This window comes from Larus michahellis, chromosome 9 (genome assembly GCF_964199755.1).
Source record: "Larus michahellis chromosome 9, bLarMic1.1, whole genome shotgun sequence".
Classification (NCBI taxonomy): Eukaryota; Metazoa; Chordata; class Aves; order Charadriiformes; family Laridae; genus Larus; species Larus michahellis.
In genome coordinates, this window is record NC_133904.1 from 2,049,202 (window position 1) to 2,067,332 (window position 18,131).

The following is an 18,131-nucleotide window of genomic DNA, read 5'->3' on the forward strand; positions in this document are numbered from 1 at the left end:
ATACAGATAACAGAGAACTCCTGTGACCGAAGACTTAAAATTCTCATTTTGGGAGTTTTAAGAACTCGTTTCTAACATCGAAACTGATATGCAAACTCATTTTCCCTGAAGGAGAGAATCTTTGCAAGACAAGTTAATTTTAAAAGGAGGCCTGAAACACAGGGAAGTAGCTGTTTTTCTCAGCAGAAGACAGTGGAAAGCAGAGCCCAGGATGTGATAAAAAAGGAGGTGCAAAAATGTACCATTAGTCAGGCACACGAGCTCATATTCTACTTCCAAAACGTACTTGCTTTGTGGCATAAGCAAATCCCTTTCATTTCCTGCACTTCAATATAATACCAGTTCTATCCGTAGATGAAACGAGCCCTGGATCTTCTGGCAAAGATCTGCGAGCCTCAGCGAACAACTCAGATCACAACTCTGTTCCCTGGCCAAAACTCCCTTCTCCCTCCTCACCTACCATCTCTCCTCATGACATGTAGGAAACCCTGGTCCTCAGTATTGTCTCAAGAGCACGCCAGCGCGCTGAGATGGTAAAACCCAGGAGGAAACCGAGAAGCGATCCCCTGTGGAAGCAGGAGGCCCTGAGAACACACCAGCCCTACAGAGTGCCACCAAAGCTCTTCGTCTCTCTGACAGCAGTCTCTCATCCCCGCAGAAGGGACGAGCAGCGTACCTACTCCTCGAACGTCTCCACAAAAAGGCACCACTGGACAAGCACGCTGCTATCAAAAACCCAACAGGATGTATTTTCTCCCACTTCGGATGCTTTAAAGTTCACTTTCAGGTAGCAGCCATGCAAGGCAGGATCGGAGTCACGCTGGAGAGTAACAAGAAATATTAAGCAATCTAATTTATCCTCCTGTGCAGGGCACGGCTCTTGGAGGGAGACTGCATCGGTTACGGAGCGCACACAGCTCTCGGACTCAGCCCAGTCAGCCTGGAGTGTGTTTTATGACTGAGTTACAAACCCTTGAAAAACAGCTTTTATAATGAAAATGCTGACGCAGTCTTCAGTGTAGTGACAGCAATGTCATTGGTTTAAATTGAACTTGCTTTGTCAACCCAAGAGCACTTAAATAAAACATCTAAAAACCTCAGGAAAACACACAAACTATTTGTGATGAAACACTTTTAAACAGTTTTACAGATTATGTATTAAATTTATTCACTTCAAAAAACGCTGAAGAAATACGAACTCCAAAAAAATTAAAGACTAATAATAATAAAAAAAGCCAGCAGCATTTCTTTTTCTCTTTTTTAAATTTCTTTTTGGCAGAGGGAAGACCGCGCACCCTCAGACACCTCTTACTTCAAAAGGAAGAAGAACACTCACCATCTCTCAAAACTTACGTGGGACCCACATCTAATGCTTTTCACACTCTGCTAGCAAGTTTTTTGGGGCAGTTTGCCCAGCCTTCAAAAGCAAACTGCTCAGTTTCCCATTACCCCTAGCTTTGCAGCAGAGAAATTCAAGACATTTTAAAGGCTCAGAAGAACATTAAAGAAAATGAGGAGATTTACTTGGCTGCTATTTTATATTATCATAGGTCAGAACAGCCCTTGCGAACTTGGTCCCACATGCCATTTATTTTAAATCAACGTGCTCTAACTGTGCTAGCTTGAGTATTACACTATTCGGTGGAGATGATTTTAAAATCCTACGGCAAATGTTAACTTCCCTTTTTAACAGTTCCATCAACAAGAGCCTGGGTGTCTCCACTACCAATCCCCACGTCAATACAGTGTTACTTTAATGACAGTGACCTTGTGTGGCTCTCTGAGCATCTTCTTCACCTTTTCTGAGACATTTTTCTAAGCCACTGTCCTTGCTTTCATCATTTAACACATCACTCAAAGCACTTCAATAAAACAGCGATCACGTTGAGGAGAGGTCTCGGAGGACCAGATGACATACCAATTAACAAAGCGCGCAGAACCAAATTGTTTTTTGTACATCTGGTTCAGAAGACATTTGTGGAAAGTGAGAGAGGGAAAAAAAAAAAAAAAGTTGAGGAGGTTTAAAAGAGGAGAGCAAATGCGAATTTAAAGGAGTTTTCCTAACGTTGGCTAATACAATGCGAAATTTATCCTTCAAATCAAATCCACGCCCAGCCAGGTTACCTACTAGTAATCCCAAACTAAATTCCAGACATCTTGGTCTACACGGTGAATCATCATATTGCTGCTGCACGTTGAAATACATCTTTTGTTCAGCAAAGGAAAGGGTAAACGCTTCTCTATAGGACTTCTGCATTTATATCACTCTGTTCCACCGTGAATTGGGAAGAACATCACAGTCAAGTCTTAATGTAATACAATCTTGTTTTAGCCCTTTGTTGGCTAGATTCATTTACAGGGTGAGTACATTTGGTATCTCTCCCAAAACTGTGAGGGCTCTCCAGCATCTCAAACCATTGAAATTTGCAGTAAAACAAATTAAGAGAACTGCATCCCCTGTGCCACATAAAAGTATGTCATTATTGTGATTCAGAGTTAGCTTCAGTCAGCCTCTGGAAAAGATTTACAAGATCTGAATGCAATGATTCACCATTAAGTATTTTCATGTTGGTTAGAACTGATTTGGCAAGGTATTTATTGTTTGAAAACATAACAATAGTCTCAGCTAACTTTCAGGCTACAAAAGATGAAAATTTGCCTAGATGCAGAGGGCCAGCACCACGACTACCTCACTTCCAGCTAATCTTCTGCTTAAAACAACAGTTGCAATTCACCAAAAGGTACATTCAGCTTCACTTTAATGATACTATATCGTACCAGAAAAGAAGGGAAGGGCACCCATATTTTTTGGTTAATCTCATCATGCCTTCATCAGGCTGTGCAAGAAAGATGATCAAGTCATCGATGGTTTGAATTAACTGTTCTTATAGGAAAAAAACCAACTGCTCCAAGCAGGGGGAATTTCTTTCATGGGACTGTCTTTGAATCGAGGAAGTCTCCTGAGAGCTTATTGCTCCATCTGTCAAGGTTTCTGACGGGAGCTCACTTGTTTGCGGCCAGCTCAGGCCAGCGTGAAAAAGGCTACGTGAACATACGCTTCCACCACCGCCAGACCAGGGCTACCTGTCCCTTCTCCCAGACCAGACCAAGACAACCTCATTTTACTGGTCAAGATACTACCGTTAACACAGGCGTTTCTACTCAACTTACACACTCTAGGTTATCTTTCCGATAAACAATCATCCGTTTTTATAAAGTCATTGAAATTAACGTTCCTTAAAACACCTGATGAGCCCTAAGCTGAAAAAACCAACCTTTTTCCCGAATCAAAACTGACCTTGTCCTGACCTGTCCTGCAGAAAGCGCGGGTTCTCCTGAAGGACTGTATTTACCACCACATTCTCTTTGAACCGCTTCATTTTAATGAGACTTTCTCCTGCTTGAAACTATGTTTATGAGAAACCTTTCTAAACGCCCTAGCGAACACTTAAATCCAAAGACTCTGTTTAATCACGCAGGGAGAGACTCCAACCGTCCTGCAAATATTTCTGCAAAGATTGTGCGAGGCCATTAACCAGCTCAAACCTTCAATCTGCACAATGCCATTTCAACCCTAGTAACAGCCCGCTCTATCCTGGCCTCTGAAGGTGCAATACAGAAATATCGTCATCTTCAGTCCCAGAGGTGCGGAAAGGATGCCGAGGCATCCACGGACCAGGCCCTACTTCTTACTCTCACTAGAGTTTTATTCGAGGGTTTTAAGACTGTCAGGTGGTTTGTACAGAGGCTCTTTAACCAAACTGAACGCAGTAAGAACAAACCCATTCTAAATACAGCCAACAAATTTAGCAATCGTTAAAAGCATGCATATATCAAAGAGTAGACAAAGACTCCGTTAAAATATTTTGCCGTTAGATTTCATTTGATTCTTGCAACGTGCACATGAAAACGACGGATATTTGCATACCTCCATGAAGGAAATCCCTAGACTCCAAACGTCCGAATGAATTCCATACTGTTCTCCTGAAATCCGCTCAGGCTGCAAGGAGACAGAAAGAAACATCGTGAGCCTAGCAAACAAACCTAGCAAACAAAACCCAAAAAAGCTTGCCCAGGGCAAACAAAGCGACTGAGAAAATGCAAAGAAGCTTAAAGCTCACCAGCTAACCTGGCAGAGAGCAAATCCGCTCTTCAAACGTGACTCACTCATTTCTTTTTGCCTCTTCTGCAAGAGCAAAGGTCTCGGTTACGCTCAGCCTTGTGGCCACGCATTGCCACGCGCCTTGAAAAGCTGGCCTTGGCATTTGTGTTTGGGCTGTTGTAGCCAACAAAAAAAGCCGACGGCTTGCACGTGCGCAGCGAAGTGCGAGGTCAAGTTGTGCGAGTCCAGTGGTTCACGCATCTACCGCGACGCCCAGGCACGGCAGCAAAACCCACTCCTAATGTTGAGTCAAGGGGTTGGGGAGGAGCCATGGCTTAAAAAGCAAAGTTATCGAACCAAAAAGAATCAATGAAGTCACATGCCAGCAATTTTATTTGACATAGTTTTTAATTTCATTTTTGACCTATAGAAAAAAAGACTTCACTCAAAACTATTAATAGCAAGTTTAATGCCTCATGAAATAGAATGCTGTAAAATATACCTGCTAGTTTTTACTTGAAAGCTACAGTTTAAGCATTTCCAAGGTCAAGTACAGCATGAAATGTAACAATAAAAGGCTCCATGAGACTTCTCTCCCCACTGTGCCGTTAATGCACCTGCCTAGCCCAACCACCTACGAAGCACTGGCTGTATTTTTAGTCTTTAATAATCCAGAGACCTTTTTTAGAAAACAAACTCCCAAATTAGCGCCAGCCCAATGTGTTTTCGGCTGTTTACTCTGCACTGCTAATCCCAGGTCAAGTGCTTTTATCGCAGCATGAATGTTAAGTAAAAACCAGAGTGCTGCCCACGTTATCTTTGAGGATAGCCGTCCACAAGTGCCATAACCTAAAAAACCACCCCAGAATGTAACTGGAACAGAATCTTTTTGACTGAGCCTCATTTATTTTGAGCTGAACACTGACCCAAAAATCTTACTTGTTTTTTTTTTTAAAGTGCGTTAAGGCAAGTCTTCATTAAGTGTAGTTAGCCTAAATCAGCATATCTTAGAAATGTTTGCAACAGCGTCACGTAGGGATACGATTTTTAAGCATCCTTTTATACTGACAAAGATCTTCATAAAGATGAGGATCTCCGATGAGACCCTGGCCTTTCCGCAGCCCCCAGATCAGATTCGTAATTCAAACTGAGCAATAGTAAATGGTTTACTCTGTCGTTACAACAGCTCAGGGTTTAAACAGCAACCTCACATTTCGAAATTATAAACTCTTAGAAAACAGCGGCAAGCAAAGCATTTGAACATTGAAACAAAAAGCCTACTCGCATGAAATAAAGAGTATGGAAAAGCAGATGAAAACAACACATGCATAAAGTAAAGTGTGCTACGCAGAGACCATCCTTAAGGATACACAGCTCAAAAATGTTTTCTCTTAAAAATTTCTCCAACTGGTTACTTTTTTCATGCAAAATTTTGTTATATATATATAGCGGTAATAAAATGATTTTACAGAAAATGTATTTCCGTTGGAAATTTTAGTTTCTCAATTAAAAAAAAAAAAAAAGCTTTTTTTCTTGTTTACTTTAAACAGAAACCTCAATTTTTTTTAATGTTTTCAAATTCACTCCCAGTCTGCCAACAGGCAGGCAAAGCAAAGCTTATGACCTGCGTCATTTTTTGATGACTAGACTATAAGTTTGATGACAACGAATGACTCATTCAGAAAGCAAAATAATTTTAACACATGAAATCAGATCAGATATGATTTAACTTAAACTTCTCTTTTTCAATTAATAGATGAACGTATCACATTCATCCATAAACAACAAGAAAAAGAAAGTAATTTACTTAATGTACAACTGGGAAAGAAAACAGTAATCTTGATTTGTACACTAAAAGCATAATACAATCCAATTCTCAAACCTGCTTAAAACCACTCTAAGAGTAACAGCTGAGTTGGAAAAGTTGATTAATTTGAAGCTGTTTATTTGTCCGATTTGCAATATTCCAGTTCTTTCAGCACATGGAGGCATAGGAATCAGCAGGCTTACTAGCAAATGTGGTAATACACAAGACCCTATTTTTCTCCCTTTTCTTTTTTTTTTTTAAAAAAACCCACCATTTTTCTGCACGCAATATTCTGATGACACAGGATAGCCCAAGTCTTTCTAGGATGGTGACACGAGTGTTTCAGGAGCCCCGTAATGAGAATACCTTGACTAGAAAAGCACTTAGCAAATAAATGGACACCCTGGCCTGCCTTCTTCTTGCAAGAAACTAAGAAAAAATACCTGAAAGCGATTAAAGGTCATGGATTTCTCTCTCCTCTTTTCTGAGGTTTGAAAAATGTAAGTATCAACCACTTTGTATTGTCTGACACTTTTTTTTTTTAAAAAAAAAAGCTGAATACTTTTTTTTTTTCCTCATTAATATGACGACATAAGTAGTTTGCTAAAAGAATTCTAAAGGCCAAAAATAAAAGACAACAGTTAATATACTGCTCTGAAATGAAACATTTAGGTTTTCACATCTGTTAAATGGAGAACTAAAATTAATCAACTTGATCTAATGGAAAATACATGCTAACTTTTGTAGTTTACTTTCAGAGCAGCTCTCGCCACCACATTCATCCCAAAGGCACGGACACCCCCTGCCAATTGTCAGGGCAGGCAGAACTGCTACACCCAAACCTCCCACCCTCGCCGACAGCAGCGGCGCTCCTCCAAACGACACATCTTCAGGAACGTGTTACTCTGATTTAAAAGCGATGGGGATTTATGGTTTAATGCACAGAAAAAGGAGAAAAGTAGTCTCACCATTACAAGCACTCCGACGAAAATTTAAATATAAGTGAAACGTACTGATGACTTGACATGCATGCTATTAGCGTTACACAACATGCAATTTAATGCCCTAATATTTTGAGCCCAATATTTTTAGCTTCAAATTTACACGGCGCTTCTCATGGGAAACGCCCCCACAGGTGGCGAGGCATCACCACGTCCATGAGCCGTCTGCACGTGTCCAAATGCTCTGCTAAACTGCAGGCTGGGAATTCCCAAAGCGCAGACAGTATCGGACTGTCAGCGGTCGGCAAAGAGCCACAGGCTATCAGTGGAAAACTGTTTTTTTTAACGTTGAACTGGCTCTCTTCTTTGTTCCCAGTTGTCACAATGCACTAAAGGCAACTAAAAATACACAAAAGAAACACTTTTCCAGTATTACTCTTCCCTATCAGCAAGAAGCGCAGTGGGCACAGAGCTGGTGGGTGAGCACGGAGCGGGTCCGTGAGACAGCAAAGGGGAGTTGTTTTGGGGCACACGCAATTCAGACACGGCTTATGCCGGGGACAGGGAGAGATGAAGTTTGAGAATTGATTTAGAATATACGCTGCATTACACGGAACAAGACTGTGAACAAATACTTCTATTTAAATGTTATTCCTGCATAAATCCACTTACCGCCATATAAGCATTTGTTCCAACATACGTCTTGGCTATAGAATTCACCAGCTATCAGACAAAACAGTCTGTTAGAACAATATAAAGATAATGTGGAAATAAAATGGGCAATTATTCCTCATTTAACCTACAATCATCATTCCCATAAATCAACTAAAAATTATGTAAAAGGGAACAAATTTATCTGCAAAGGCATTAAAAATGATTAAATCTCTCTTTTGTTCGGAATGAGAGTTCCAATTTAAACAAGCACTGCATTACAGTTTATGGCAGATAACCTTAAACAATTCTGTTAAACAGGATGCTTATCGCTTTAGTACCCCAAACTAGTCTGATATAAAAAGTCAATTTGAAGTAGGATTGAGCGCACTCATTTTTCAGTCAGCTGGCTCAAGACGTGAATAAAGCCACGTTCATCACTTGAATGCAACGAGCACTAAATACGCTGGAGGGACAACAGACTCTGACAACTTATAATACGAGGCTGACCTTCTCTTTGGTCCTCGTGTTTGGCTGAGAGTAAAGGTGCTGAAATTCAAATCAACATCACAGCAAGCTCATGGGTCACTATCAGAGAAGTCCTCCAGGGAGGCCCAAAATGGAAATTAATTAAAATTTGTGCTGCACATTGTAAAAGCCCACCACTATTGTTACTCCCAATATTAATTTTTATTGTGGGCCAGTTGGGCTCCCCAGACACATCTCTCGTTCTGCCCTCCCTTTTGTCTGGCCAAAACGCTTTCATATCAAAGCTGCATATCAATGAAGATTGCTATTCGTAAGTAGTAATTACAATATCAGCAGTTTTTACTGTCATTAAACAATGAACAATCATATTCAGATGAAGAAAAGTCGCCCAGAGATTAAAAATGAATAGGGCTGTCCCAGCAGAGGGGAGGGAGCTGTGGGGCTGGCTGTCTGGCAGCCAGGTGATTTTGACGTTAGAAGGAGAGGGGGCAGAGATCTACAGGGGGAATTACCTGCGTGCTAACCCCGAAGTCACACAGCTTCACCTGGCCCCGCGTGTTCACCAGCATATTAGACGGCTTCACATCTGTTGAGGGAACAAAACTCTATGATCTATATTATCCTAGATACGCATCGCATGTACAGACATCGCTGTGAATATCGGCACGACAGATTTTAATAGGAAATATTTCAAAGATTTATTTCAAATGCAACCTCTGGTTTGTACCAGTTCGCAGCACACGTGACATTATTTCCGCACCTCTCAAATACTAATAATCCATGTCATTAAACCTGCAGGTGACACCAGTCTGGGAGGGACAGCAAGTGCACTGGAGGATAGGACCTAGAATTCAAAGTGGTCTTGACAAACTGGAAAAATCACATTTAAATATATGACGAAATTCAATAGGGACAAACAGAAGCACTGCATTTAGGCAGAGATTAATCAATTGCATAAATATAGGATTAAACTGCCTGCAGTGCAGGCTGGAGTAGGTCTGCAAGAAGAGATGTGTAGATTACGGCACGAAGTGGAAATGACAGAGCGGGAACCACTCGGTGCACAATTCAGGAACAAGCCGAAAGCGATGGTGCGAAGAGCGAAGGCTGTTTGAGTATGGGGGGATAGATAGCCGGCTGACCTCTTCAGGTCCATCCCAGCCCTGCGACTTCGTATTCTCAACGCTGCAATTAACCCTGCCTCCCCCTTCTCTAACAGCCCTCGCTTAATTCCACCTAGTGACAAAAGCAGCATTTAATATTCTATAAAAATTGCAAACACAAAGTATCCCACGCAAACACCTGCGGAGAGGAACACAGGCAAAACACAAACCCACAAGCACGTTCGAGCCTCCTTCGCCCCAGGAAGGTGCACGGTGCAGCTTTGCCCTCGTGCACACCATTTTTCAAAGCCACTGGCTTCCACCTCCATGGCTTCTACGGCATGAAACGGCTCCCATCGCACGGCTTGAGAGCTTTTGGAGGTTAACTGCCAGCAACGCCTTAAACTGATCACTAATCCCGCTCCAGCAAATAAAACATCAATGTACATCGTAAAGCCAGGTTGTCGGTGTAAAGATCTTACTGCTGACCCCCTCTGATGCCAAAAGAAGTCGGTATACTTCTCTTGCATGCCGTAAAATCGACGCACAATAAACTGCTGAGCATCCAGCCTGACTGTAGTGCCGGAAACACCGAGCATCTTTCTGTTCTAGGAGTGCCAGTCGGAAAGCATAATGTGCTGGCTTAAACTTGGGAAGATTAGAGACACAGTGGCTTTGCCTAATCGCTGCTTTCTTCTGTCAAAATGGATTAAAAGCAATAGCTTGTCTCTCTGCCTTCTTTAAAAGTGAACACTAGTTGGGTGCAGATGGATGAAACCCAACAAGAAAAGAACCTAATTTTGTTTATCATTAAGTTTGCCTTTGTTTAGCAGATGTTTTCTGGTACCACAGTAGCTTGCTTAATTTGTCTCTGTAATGTAGAAATGTATAACCTCAATTAACAAGCTGATTAAATGCTTTCCTATAATTGAACTAAAAATCCAGTTTAAAAAAGGGGAGCATTCAATATTACGTTGTATAGCTTAAGTGGATCTGTATGTTTTAAGTTAGGTATCAATACTGCCAATACATTTTGCAATTTCCCCCCAAAGCCAAACGAAAAACCAGCCACGAGCGTCTCCATCACGTTTCAGCACCGACAGACCCAGTTTGCGCATCGCGATCTCCATTTCATCTCCAGGAACTCAATCCGCGTGCTGCATTTTTGAGGGACTTTCACCTATTCGCCCGCCTCAGGTGAGGCGACAACATGCCACTACAGAGCAATCCACGCAGTCACAAGATTTCCCATATAATTCCCAACCACATTTTAGGAATGTGTTTTCTAACTAAAACTCCAGGGAAACCCAAATATTTGCTTATGGCGACCTGCGAAGCCGCAGGCTCCTCTCCAGCGTCGAGTGACTTTGCTAAATCTAACGCACCATGCGGAGTCCATCAGCAGGCTCTACCCCGAATCCCAAGAACGGTAAGTTCCACAGTAATCCTGTTTAACCTTCTTTCTAAAAATATGGCAGCCAATAGAGCCACCTCGTTACCAGGCTCGCGCTCAATTGTAACGAACTAAAGAGCAGATGCAATTACACACAGAGAAAACACTGCCGTCGTGCAGCACGAACCCAGTTGTTTACAATACTAATACTTTTAAAAGAAAACTGCAGCATAACAAGAGGCTCTTCCTTTTAATTCCAAAGAATGTCACAAGTATAATTAACAACCAAACAGACAAGAAAAACATTTTGGTGCAGTACAGCTGAAAATAGGTTTGTGGGATCAAGACCGGATCAACTGCATCATTTTTTTAACAATGCAAGAATCCCGTCACTCTGAGCGGAATGAAGGGTCTGGGAAGGCAGAAGGAAGCTCTAAGCGTGAAACGCTACGACCTCACGGAAACCTCAGGCACCATGCACGTAGCCAAATTTTCTTTCTGTAAGGACTCAACCACGTACAAGCCATGAGCTCAGAGGACGAGGCAGGGTGGTCTCCAGCTGAAGGGCACTTGGAGAAGGGCAACGGAGCTGGTGCGGGGCCTGGAGCACAAGTCTGGTGAGGAGCGGCTGAGGGAGCTGGGGGTGTTCAGCCTGGAGAAAAGGGGGCTGAGGGGAGACCTTCTCGCTCTCTACAGCTCCCTGAAAGGAGGGGGTCGCCGGGGGAGTCGGGCTCTTCTCCCAGGGAACAGGTGATGGGACAAGAGGAAACGGCCTCGAGTTGTGCCAGGGGAGGTTTAGGATGGATATTAGGAAAAATTTCTGCACTGAAAGGGTTGTCAAGCCTTGTAACTGGCTGCCCAGGGCAGTGGTGGAGTCGCCATCCCTGGAGGGATTTAAAACACAGGCAGACGTAGTTCTTAGATGTATGGTTTAGCGATGGTTTTTGTCAGAGTTGGGTTGAAGGTTGGACTTGAAGATTTGAAAGGTCCCTTTGAACCCCGGCAGTTCTATGATTCTAAGGGCAGCCCACAAGTCCTTGTTGCCTTACACAACCCACCAGAGGAAACCACCACACCACATCTATGCCCTGTCCCACCAGGGCTGCCCAGCTCCCACCAAGGAGCCAAGGTTCTACCCAGCCATCGCCGTGTGTCGCTGGGGATCTGCAGACCCCATCTCCCCTTCCCTGCTCCCACGTCGGATGTGATGCTAAGTCGATATAATCAAAAAAAGACATCTGTCATTCATTAAGCGTTACTTGATCCTGAAATCCTTCAACAAACAAAACTTAAATAAATAAATAAAAGAAAATCCTAAAAGAAAAAAAGCAATTAGCCCATCAGCCCATTAAGAGAAGCTTATACGGGTTGGGGACTCTACCGAGCAAGCTGCAGCCAAACAGGCACTGCTAAGAAGAAACGCTATCTGTCCTTGCAGCGGGATTTAGCTAGCACTGCAAATGGGGGAATTTAAGCAAATATTTGCTATGCATTCCGATGGTTGCATTGGTTTCCCTCAAGAAAAAAGGAATTGACAATCCTAGACAAAAATGTCACTTCACCAAATATCTCACATTGAAAGCCGGGGAGAAAAATCACCCAATCAGTAAATTAGCCTTTTTGTTTCATAAACCGCTTCAGTTAATGGGTTAAACATTTTTTGTTTTTGGAAAACAAATGTGCATAAATAATGTTCTGCACCATCTGCTTGTGATTAATATTACTGTTTAGAAGTGAAAGAATTTAAACAAGAGCCAAAAGGGGTCATTATGCTCCCATTACCAGTGCTTGCTTAATACAAATGATTTCTATGAAGCATCATTATAGAGGATGAACAAGTCCTCTTTCTGATATATCTGCCTAAGTCCTTTCACCTCTCTGCAGATAAATGGGACCTCCAAGCTCTTACTTACCAGTAAACAGAACTGTCAGAGGTTCAGCTTTTTGAACACCAAGCATTTCAGTCATCTTGTTTTATTGAAAAGCAAACAGATTAATGACTGTGGGAAAGAAACACCAGATTTTTAAAAGCTGTCTCTTGACTTCTTCTGTCTTTTAAAAATATAAAACCGCAAGACGCCAGGTTCAAGGGAGACAAGAGATACGAACGCACAATTTTAGCTGCAGACGGCTCACAGAACGTTACTGTGAACAAAGTGAAGCTGCTGGAAGAATGAAAATATTTTCTCGCCATAATGACCTCATCAGCACGCTTTTCGCAGAGGCCAGGATTATTCTTTTCAAATAAACCGAAGTGGTCCACGAATGTGCATGTGTGTGTTCAGCTACACACACGGACACACGGAGGTATGTATGTACACGTGTACACACACGCCCCGGTGTTTTCGTCTGTGCTTCATTAAATGTGGCACTAAGTCGCTTCAGTTCTCACAAAGCTAGCAAAGCAGGGGGAAATATCCAAATGCACATCTTTGGTGAAATCCTCCGCAAACGACAGTCCTGCTGAGACAACGGGAACACTCACCCTCCATATTGCACCAGCGCCTGTCCCTACCAACCAGCACTCCTCCGCTCAGGTTAGCTTACGCCAAAACAAAGGAAGATTTGAATATCTTCCTATGGGAATGTTTCGGGAAGAAAGAGATGGTCTGGAGTGATGCACAAACCTCCCTTCTGCCGTAGACAGACACACAACCATCGGACAGTCCAGGAAGATCTCCAGATCATCGACTCTGCACAACCTCGCACATCACAAACCAGAAAACACTTCCAAAACTCCGATCCAAAGTTAAAACCTAGTCAAAAACCAATGTCCCCAAACCACACAACATACACTGGCCCCCGGTACACGGTCAGGCGTACAAATACAGCTCAGTACAATTAAACACAAGCGGGTAACATTTATTTCATACATTGCTTTTAATAAGGAGGTGTGAACAGAGAAAAAAAATACCAGATAAAATGCACACGGTCTATACTTATTCTTGAACTTAACAGATTTTGGTTTGTCTTTATACAAACTTTGACTTTGTACATGATTAGACTTGTTTAATTGCTAATTCTGTTTTAAATCTAAGTTAATTTCTCATTACCCTTCCATTTCTACTTCTTATCCTCTGGGGAAAAGAGCACACTTATCATTGGGACATTCTCACATCTTCCAAAGAAGTGGTGTAGGTGTTAATCTTATGTTTATGTTTGATGTGGGTGTGATGACTATGACTACAGCTTTGGGTTTATTAATATGCATGGCTATCACCTCATTAGTTGCAAGGTTTGTTTTGAAGTTAAGCTGTAATATTTGCTGAAATGTCTGATCTGGAATAAAAGACTGGCTCATTGTTTGTTTCCTTTGCTTTATTCCATGCTCTACTCACAAACTGCTGGTTGCCGCGCTGCCTTACACAGCTTCTTCACGATGACTGCTTCTCTTCTCCACCTTCGTTATCACCACGGTGGAAATTCTTGACTTCTTAGCCTACGCGAGCCTTCCTGCATGGTCTGCTTTACGTGCGGCAGCAAGGCAGTCAGGGTGACACTGTCTTTCGTGTACCTCCGACACTTTAAAACCAGTCGAGAGCTGAGGGAGATTACTGGGAGAAACAGGCATCTTCCTTGCTTTGTATTACTCTGCATCCATTTTTAAGATATAGAAGTACACACACATGTTCTGTATCTTAAAAATGGGTACAGAGTAATACTGAAAACCAATCCCTTGAGGAAACTCTGCTGGATGCTGGAACGCCAGTTGTCCCCTCCATGGCATTTTGCAGTGCTGTTCTCACCTTGGTCAGTCCAAGGCCAGAAACATCTGAAGTGCGATGAAAAATCAGTTTCTGCGCTTTTCTTTAGACCGTAGCAAGGACCGTACATAATTCATCAAAAACTCAGAGCTGCTCTTCAATCAAGGCAATGAAACCCATGCAGAAAGGGAGATTCATTTTTACCGAGAAAGCAAAAATTGCACCCGGGTTCTAAATTTACAGCAGAAGAGCAACAAAATGCTAGTTATAGTATTCATCCCTGACCACAATGCTCTCTCCAAATCACTTCCAGTAGGTGGCCAGAATCTTTAATGAAAAAATTCAAAATGAAAAAAAATTTTCAAATCTGCTTTTTCTTTTTGAGCGTTACTGGCAAAGACCACATAGCCTATACAGAGTGACACCCAGCCATGGACGTTCCAGCTGCTTTTTCTTTTATATTTATTCCGACAATCGCTGTGGCAGCTCTGGCATCTAGTCTGCTCACCCTCTTCCTGAGAACGGATGGAGCTGATAAATCCCTGCGTCTGGCAACATCCAGGCTAGTAGGTGAAATGTTTAAACCATCATCAGACACGAAGCCTCCTTGGTAACCTGTATCCGCACCAAGCTGGCCATGGACTCTGGGTTATTTCTGTTCTTTTAATCCAGCCTAGGGTCAAATACACCAGCAGCCTTAGCATTTCACACCCCCTCTAATCAGGGGTAACAAAGCCTGTGCTGTCACATCAGAGCGATCTCCCAGCGAGGAGATGCTGTGAGACCAAGGAGGAATTGAAGCCGATGTCCCGTTGCACAGCTGCTCGCTGGGCCATTACACAAAGGAAGGATCAGTCACTTCCTCCACTACAAGCTCTCCGCAAAAGCCTGAGGACAGTCGGAGCCTAAGCTCTAAGGAGAGGCAGGACCTCAATACCTACCGGGAACTAGCGTTTCCCATTCGCTTGTTCTCCCCACTCAGCGCAGAGATTTCTGGATGACTCCAGAGGTGCCCGAGGCCTTGCACCGTTCGCAGCAGGACGCTGGAGGCCGAACCCAGGCACTGCTCACCACCTCGCCAGACCCTCGCACCTACCTCCTCTCAGCCACGCCAGAACTAGGCACCACCCCAGAAGAAGTGTCCTTACCTATTTGGTTTGCAACTTAAAATTTTCTACGTGTCTCTCTACTTTACTCTTCTCTTTCAATCACAAATGATGGCGGTTACTGCACGCTCCAACTGTGCACACGGATGGAGCAGATGGGTTAAATTAAACAGTATTGTTAGCAACATTAGGAACCAGAGCAGTTACTTTCAGACACTTTAGAAACATTATAAATGTAATGAGTTTCTCTTTTTTTTCTTTTGGGGTTGGTGGGGGTGGGGGGTTAGGGGGAAAGGCTTCTTTGTTCTTTCAACAGCATTTTCCACTGTTTCCAGAACTGACATTGTTTTTGAAAGTTCTAGTATACCTGAATTAACTTACCGCAACAGATAAGTTTTTAACAAAATGTAACATTAAAAAGCAAGAAATGAATGACAAGTTTAAAAAAATACAGATTAGCTTCAGGAAGGAGAATAAGCAGCAAAACCCAAAAATGGCTTATGTCCAAGCAGGTTTGAAGTTTCTTTAACTATTCATGACCACGTTAGAGGACAGCGGACCACAGTTTTAGAGATCTGAGACCAGCAACGCTTGTGGCCGTCACGTGAGATTTCTGAAGCACATAAGAAAATTAATTATCTATATTCTATTTTCAATACTAGTCAAACATCTGATTTTCCTTGCTGATTTTTCTACTGGGCACCTGTTTGTAACTCTAAGCTTCTAAATCTCTGTAAAATTCATTTCCTTCTTTAGTCTTTGTCTTCGTAGGGGAGGAGGGAGGGCAATAAAAGGGAAAAGCAGTAAAAATATTTTATCAGAAAATCTGCAAAGCTAATGAGTAAGATTCATTCTGCATTACTCCACTGGAATAAAACCAGATGTTAGCATGGTCTACTGTCTCTAGAAAGTGTTGTTAAAATAAAATAATACGTTATTTCATTGCAAAACAGAAAACATCTGTTACTCACCTCTGTGTAAAATCTTTAGACTCCATAAATAGGTAAGGCCTTTCACAACCTGAATTTAAAAAAGAAAAAGCAACATCACATATTAAAGATTCCTGGTAAGAAACACTACGCACCTCAGCTGGCGTGAGGCACTAAAGATCCGAGTTCCAGCGAAGAACGGAGCCAGGACCACGAAAGGGGGAGACAAAGCGTCCCTTCCAAAGGGCTGCCGGACCCAAATGAACCCCTGCAGACCAACAGGTTCTTTCAGAACACAGGAATAAGCTTCTTCCCAGGATCGGTAAGCTGAAGTCAGTTGAGCTTATACTGAAACCCTTTAGGTATTTCAATGTATTTTTAATTCATCTATCTTCGTTGGGGTGTCAAAAATCATGAAAGACAAAGTACGTAATGATCTGTCTTCTTACAACAAAAGCGACACAGTGAAATCAAAGGCCAGATAACAACAAAACCTCTATAGCTTCTTCCACTTCATCCTCCTTTTCCCTGTCTTTCCATTTGGTGCATCTGTCTTTTTCCTCCTTTACTTCCCATGCTTTTACTTACTCAATGCGAATGCCGGACATTTCTTCTTGAACCATGCAAACTGTCTTATTCATTACACTCCTCATCCTGGACCAAACACAAACCTTACTGTATTCCATAGCCCCAGAAGATACCATTGGCACCCCGAAAAGATAAGAACTGGAGCAGACTTTGGCCTGCTATTTCAGAACTTGCTCCTTCCACTAGCTAAACTGTTAAAAGCAAATTTAAAAACCTCTCACTCCAGTACTACATTGGAGTGCCTTACGTATGGGATGCATTGTAATGAAAATTCGTAGGAGACGCATTTGTAGTATGAACGCAGGTACCTTTCCCAAAACAACAACCCGTGACACCTCCTTACACAGAATCCGTACGTACAGCTCTTTCAGATCTGGCAAGACCACCGCGGGATCCAACTGCTACTCTGTTTATTTTCTATGCACAATATCATCATCCTTGCCCGAAATTCAACAAGCCGTTCAGTCAACTCGCTAAGAAAGCGGCTGGACACTACAAGTTATCCTCTCTGCAGATTTTGTTTCTGTGAAGTAATTAACCCCCAATACTTCTTGCATTTTTCACACTGTAATTTTTTCCCTAGATTTACTACTTTTACAAGCCCAGAGAACTAACAAGACTTAACAAGCTTATTGCTACTTCTGCCTCCTTTTTACCCAAAGCACCTCTGCCGCCTCAGTCAGCTTCTTCAATAGAGCAAATCTTTTTTACAAAGTTTCCATCTATGAGATGACATCTCATTCATTTTCTGGAGATGCTCTTTGTGCATCTCCAGACCAATAAAGCATTTCCGATGTTTGCAAAGTTGTTCTCAGAGAACACAATTACATTCTTTTCATTGTCCGAACAGACCAAAATGAAATTACTTCTGTTGCAGTGGTCAAGCAGAAGTGATCAAAATACTACACAGCCCCAAAGCAGATAGCACAGTAATTGTCAGCCTTCCTATTGGATTAGAAAAATAATTTTAAAATTTATGCTGTCACCAAAAACAATGTCAGTGGAATCCGAATCTCTTTTGTAAAGCAAATAATGATTTCGGATCCCCAGTAAATTACTCCAGGTGGCAATTCCTCCGTGGTAAACTCGCACTCCGTACCCAACCATCTCACGGCCTCAGATGGTAATTACCTGTAACAAAAGGCCTTAGTCAAATTCTGCATGCCCAGCGGTGTGGCCTTGTTCACGTTAGCCTTTCAAAAAGCAAAACAGGGGAATTCTACTTACGCGGCATTTTGACATAAGAAGAAGAAAAAAAAAAAAAATATTGATGCAAAAATAAAGGGAGTGCAATATTTCAGGCTTCCTCCGTTGCTGA

General features: G+C 42.3%; 1 protein-coding gene across 3 annotated transcripts in view; it reads right to left on the reverse strand.

Annotated features, from left to right (window-relative positions):
* Nucleotides 1-18,131, reverse strand: part of MAP2K5 (mitogen-activated protein kinase kinase 5) — a 142,646-nt gene that overhangs the window by 63,369 nt on the left and 61,146 nt on the right. For all 3 annotated transcript variants that reach the window (XM_074599578.1, XM_074599577.1, XM_074599579.1), the window contains 4 exons: nucleotides 16,268-16,316; nucleotides 8,503-8,576; nucleotides 7,523-7,573; nucleotides 3,929-4,000 (listed from right to left, as the gene is read on the reverse strand). In XM_074599578.1, the coding sequence (XP_074455679.1) occupies nucleotides 3,929-4,000; nucleotides 7,523-7,573; nucleotides 8,503-8,576; nucleotides 16,268-16,316 (246 nt within the window). The remainder of the gene's footprint in view (nucleotides 1-3,928; nucleotides 4,001-7,522; nucleotides 7,574-8,502; nucleotides 8,577-16,267; nucleotides 16,317-18,131) is intronic.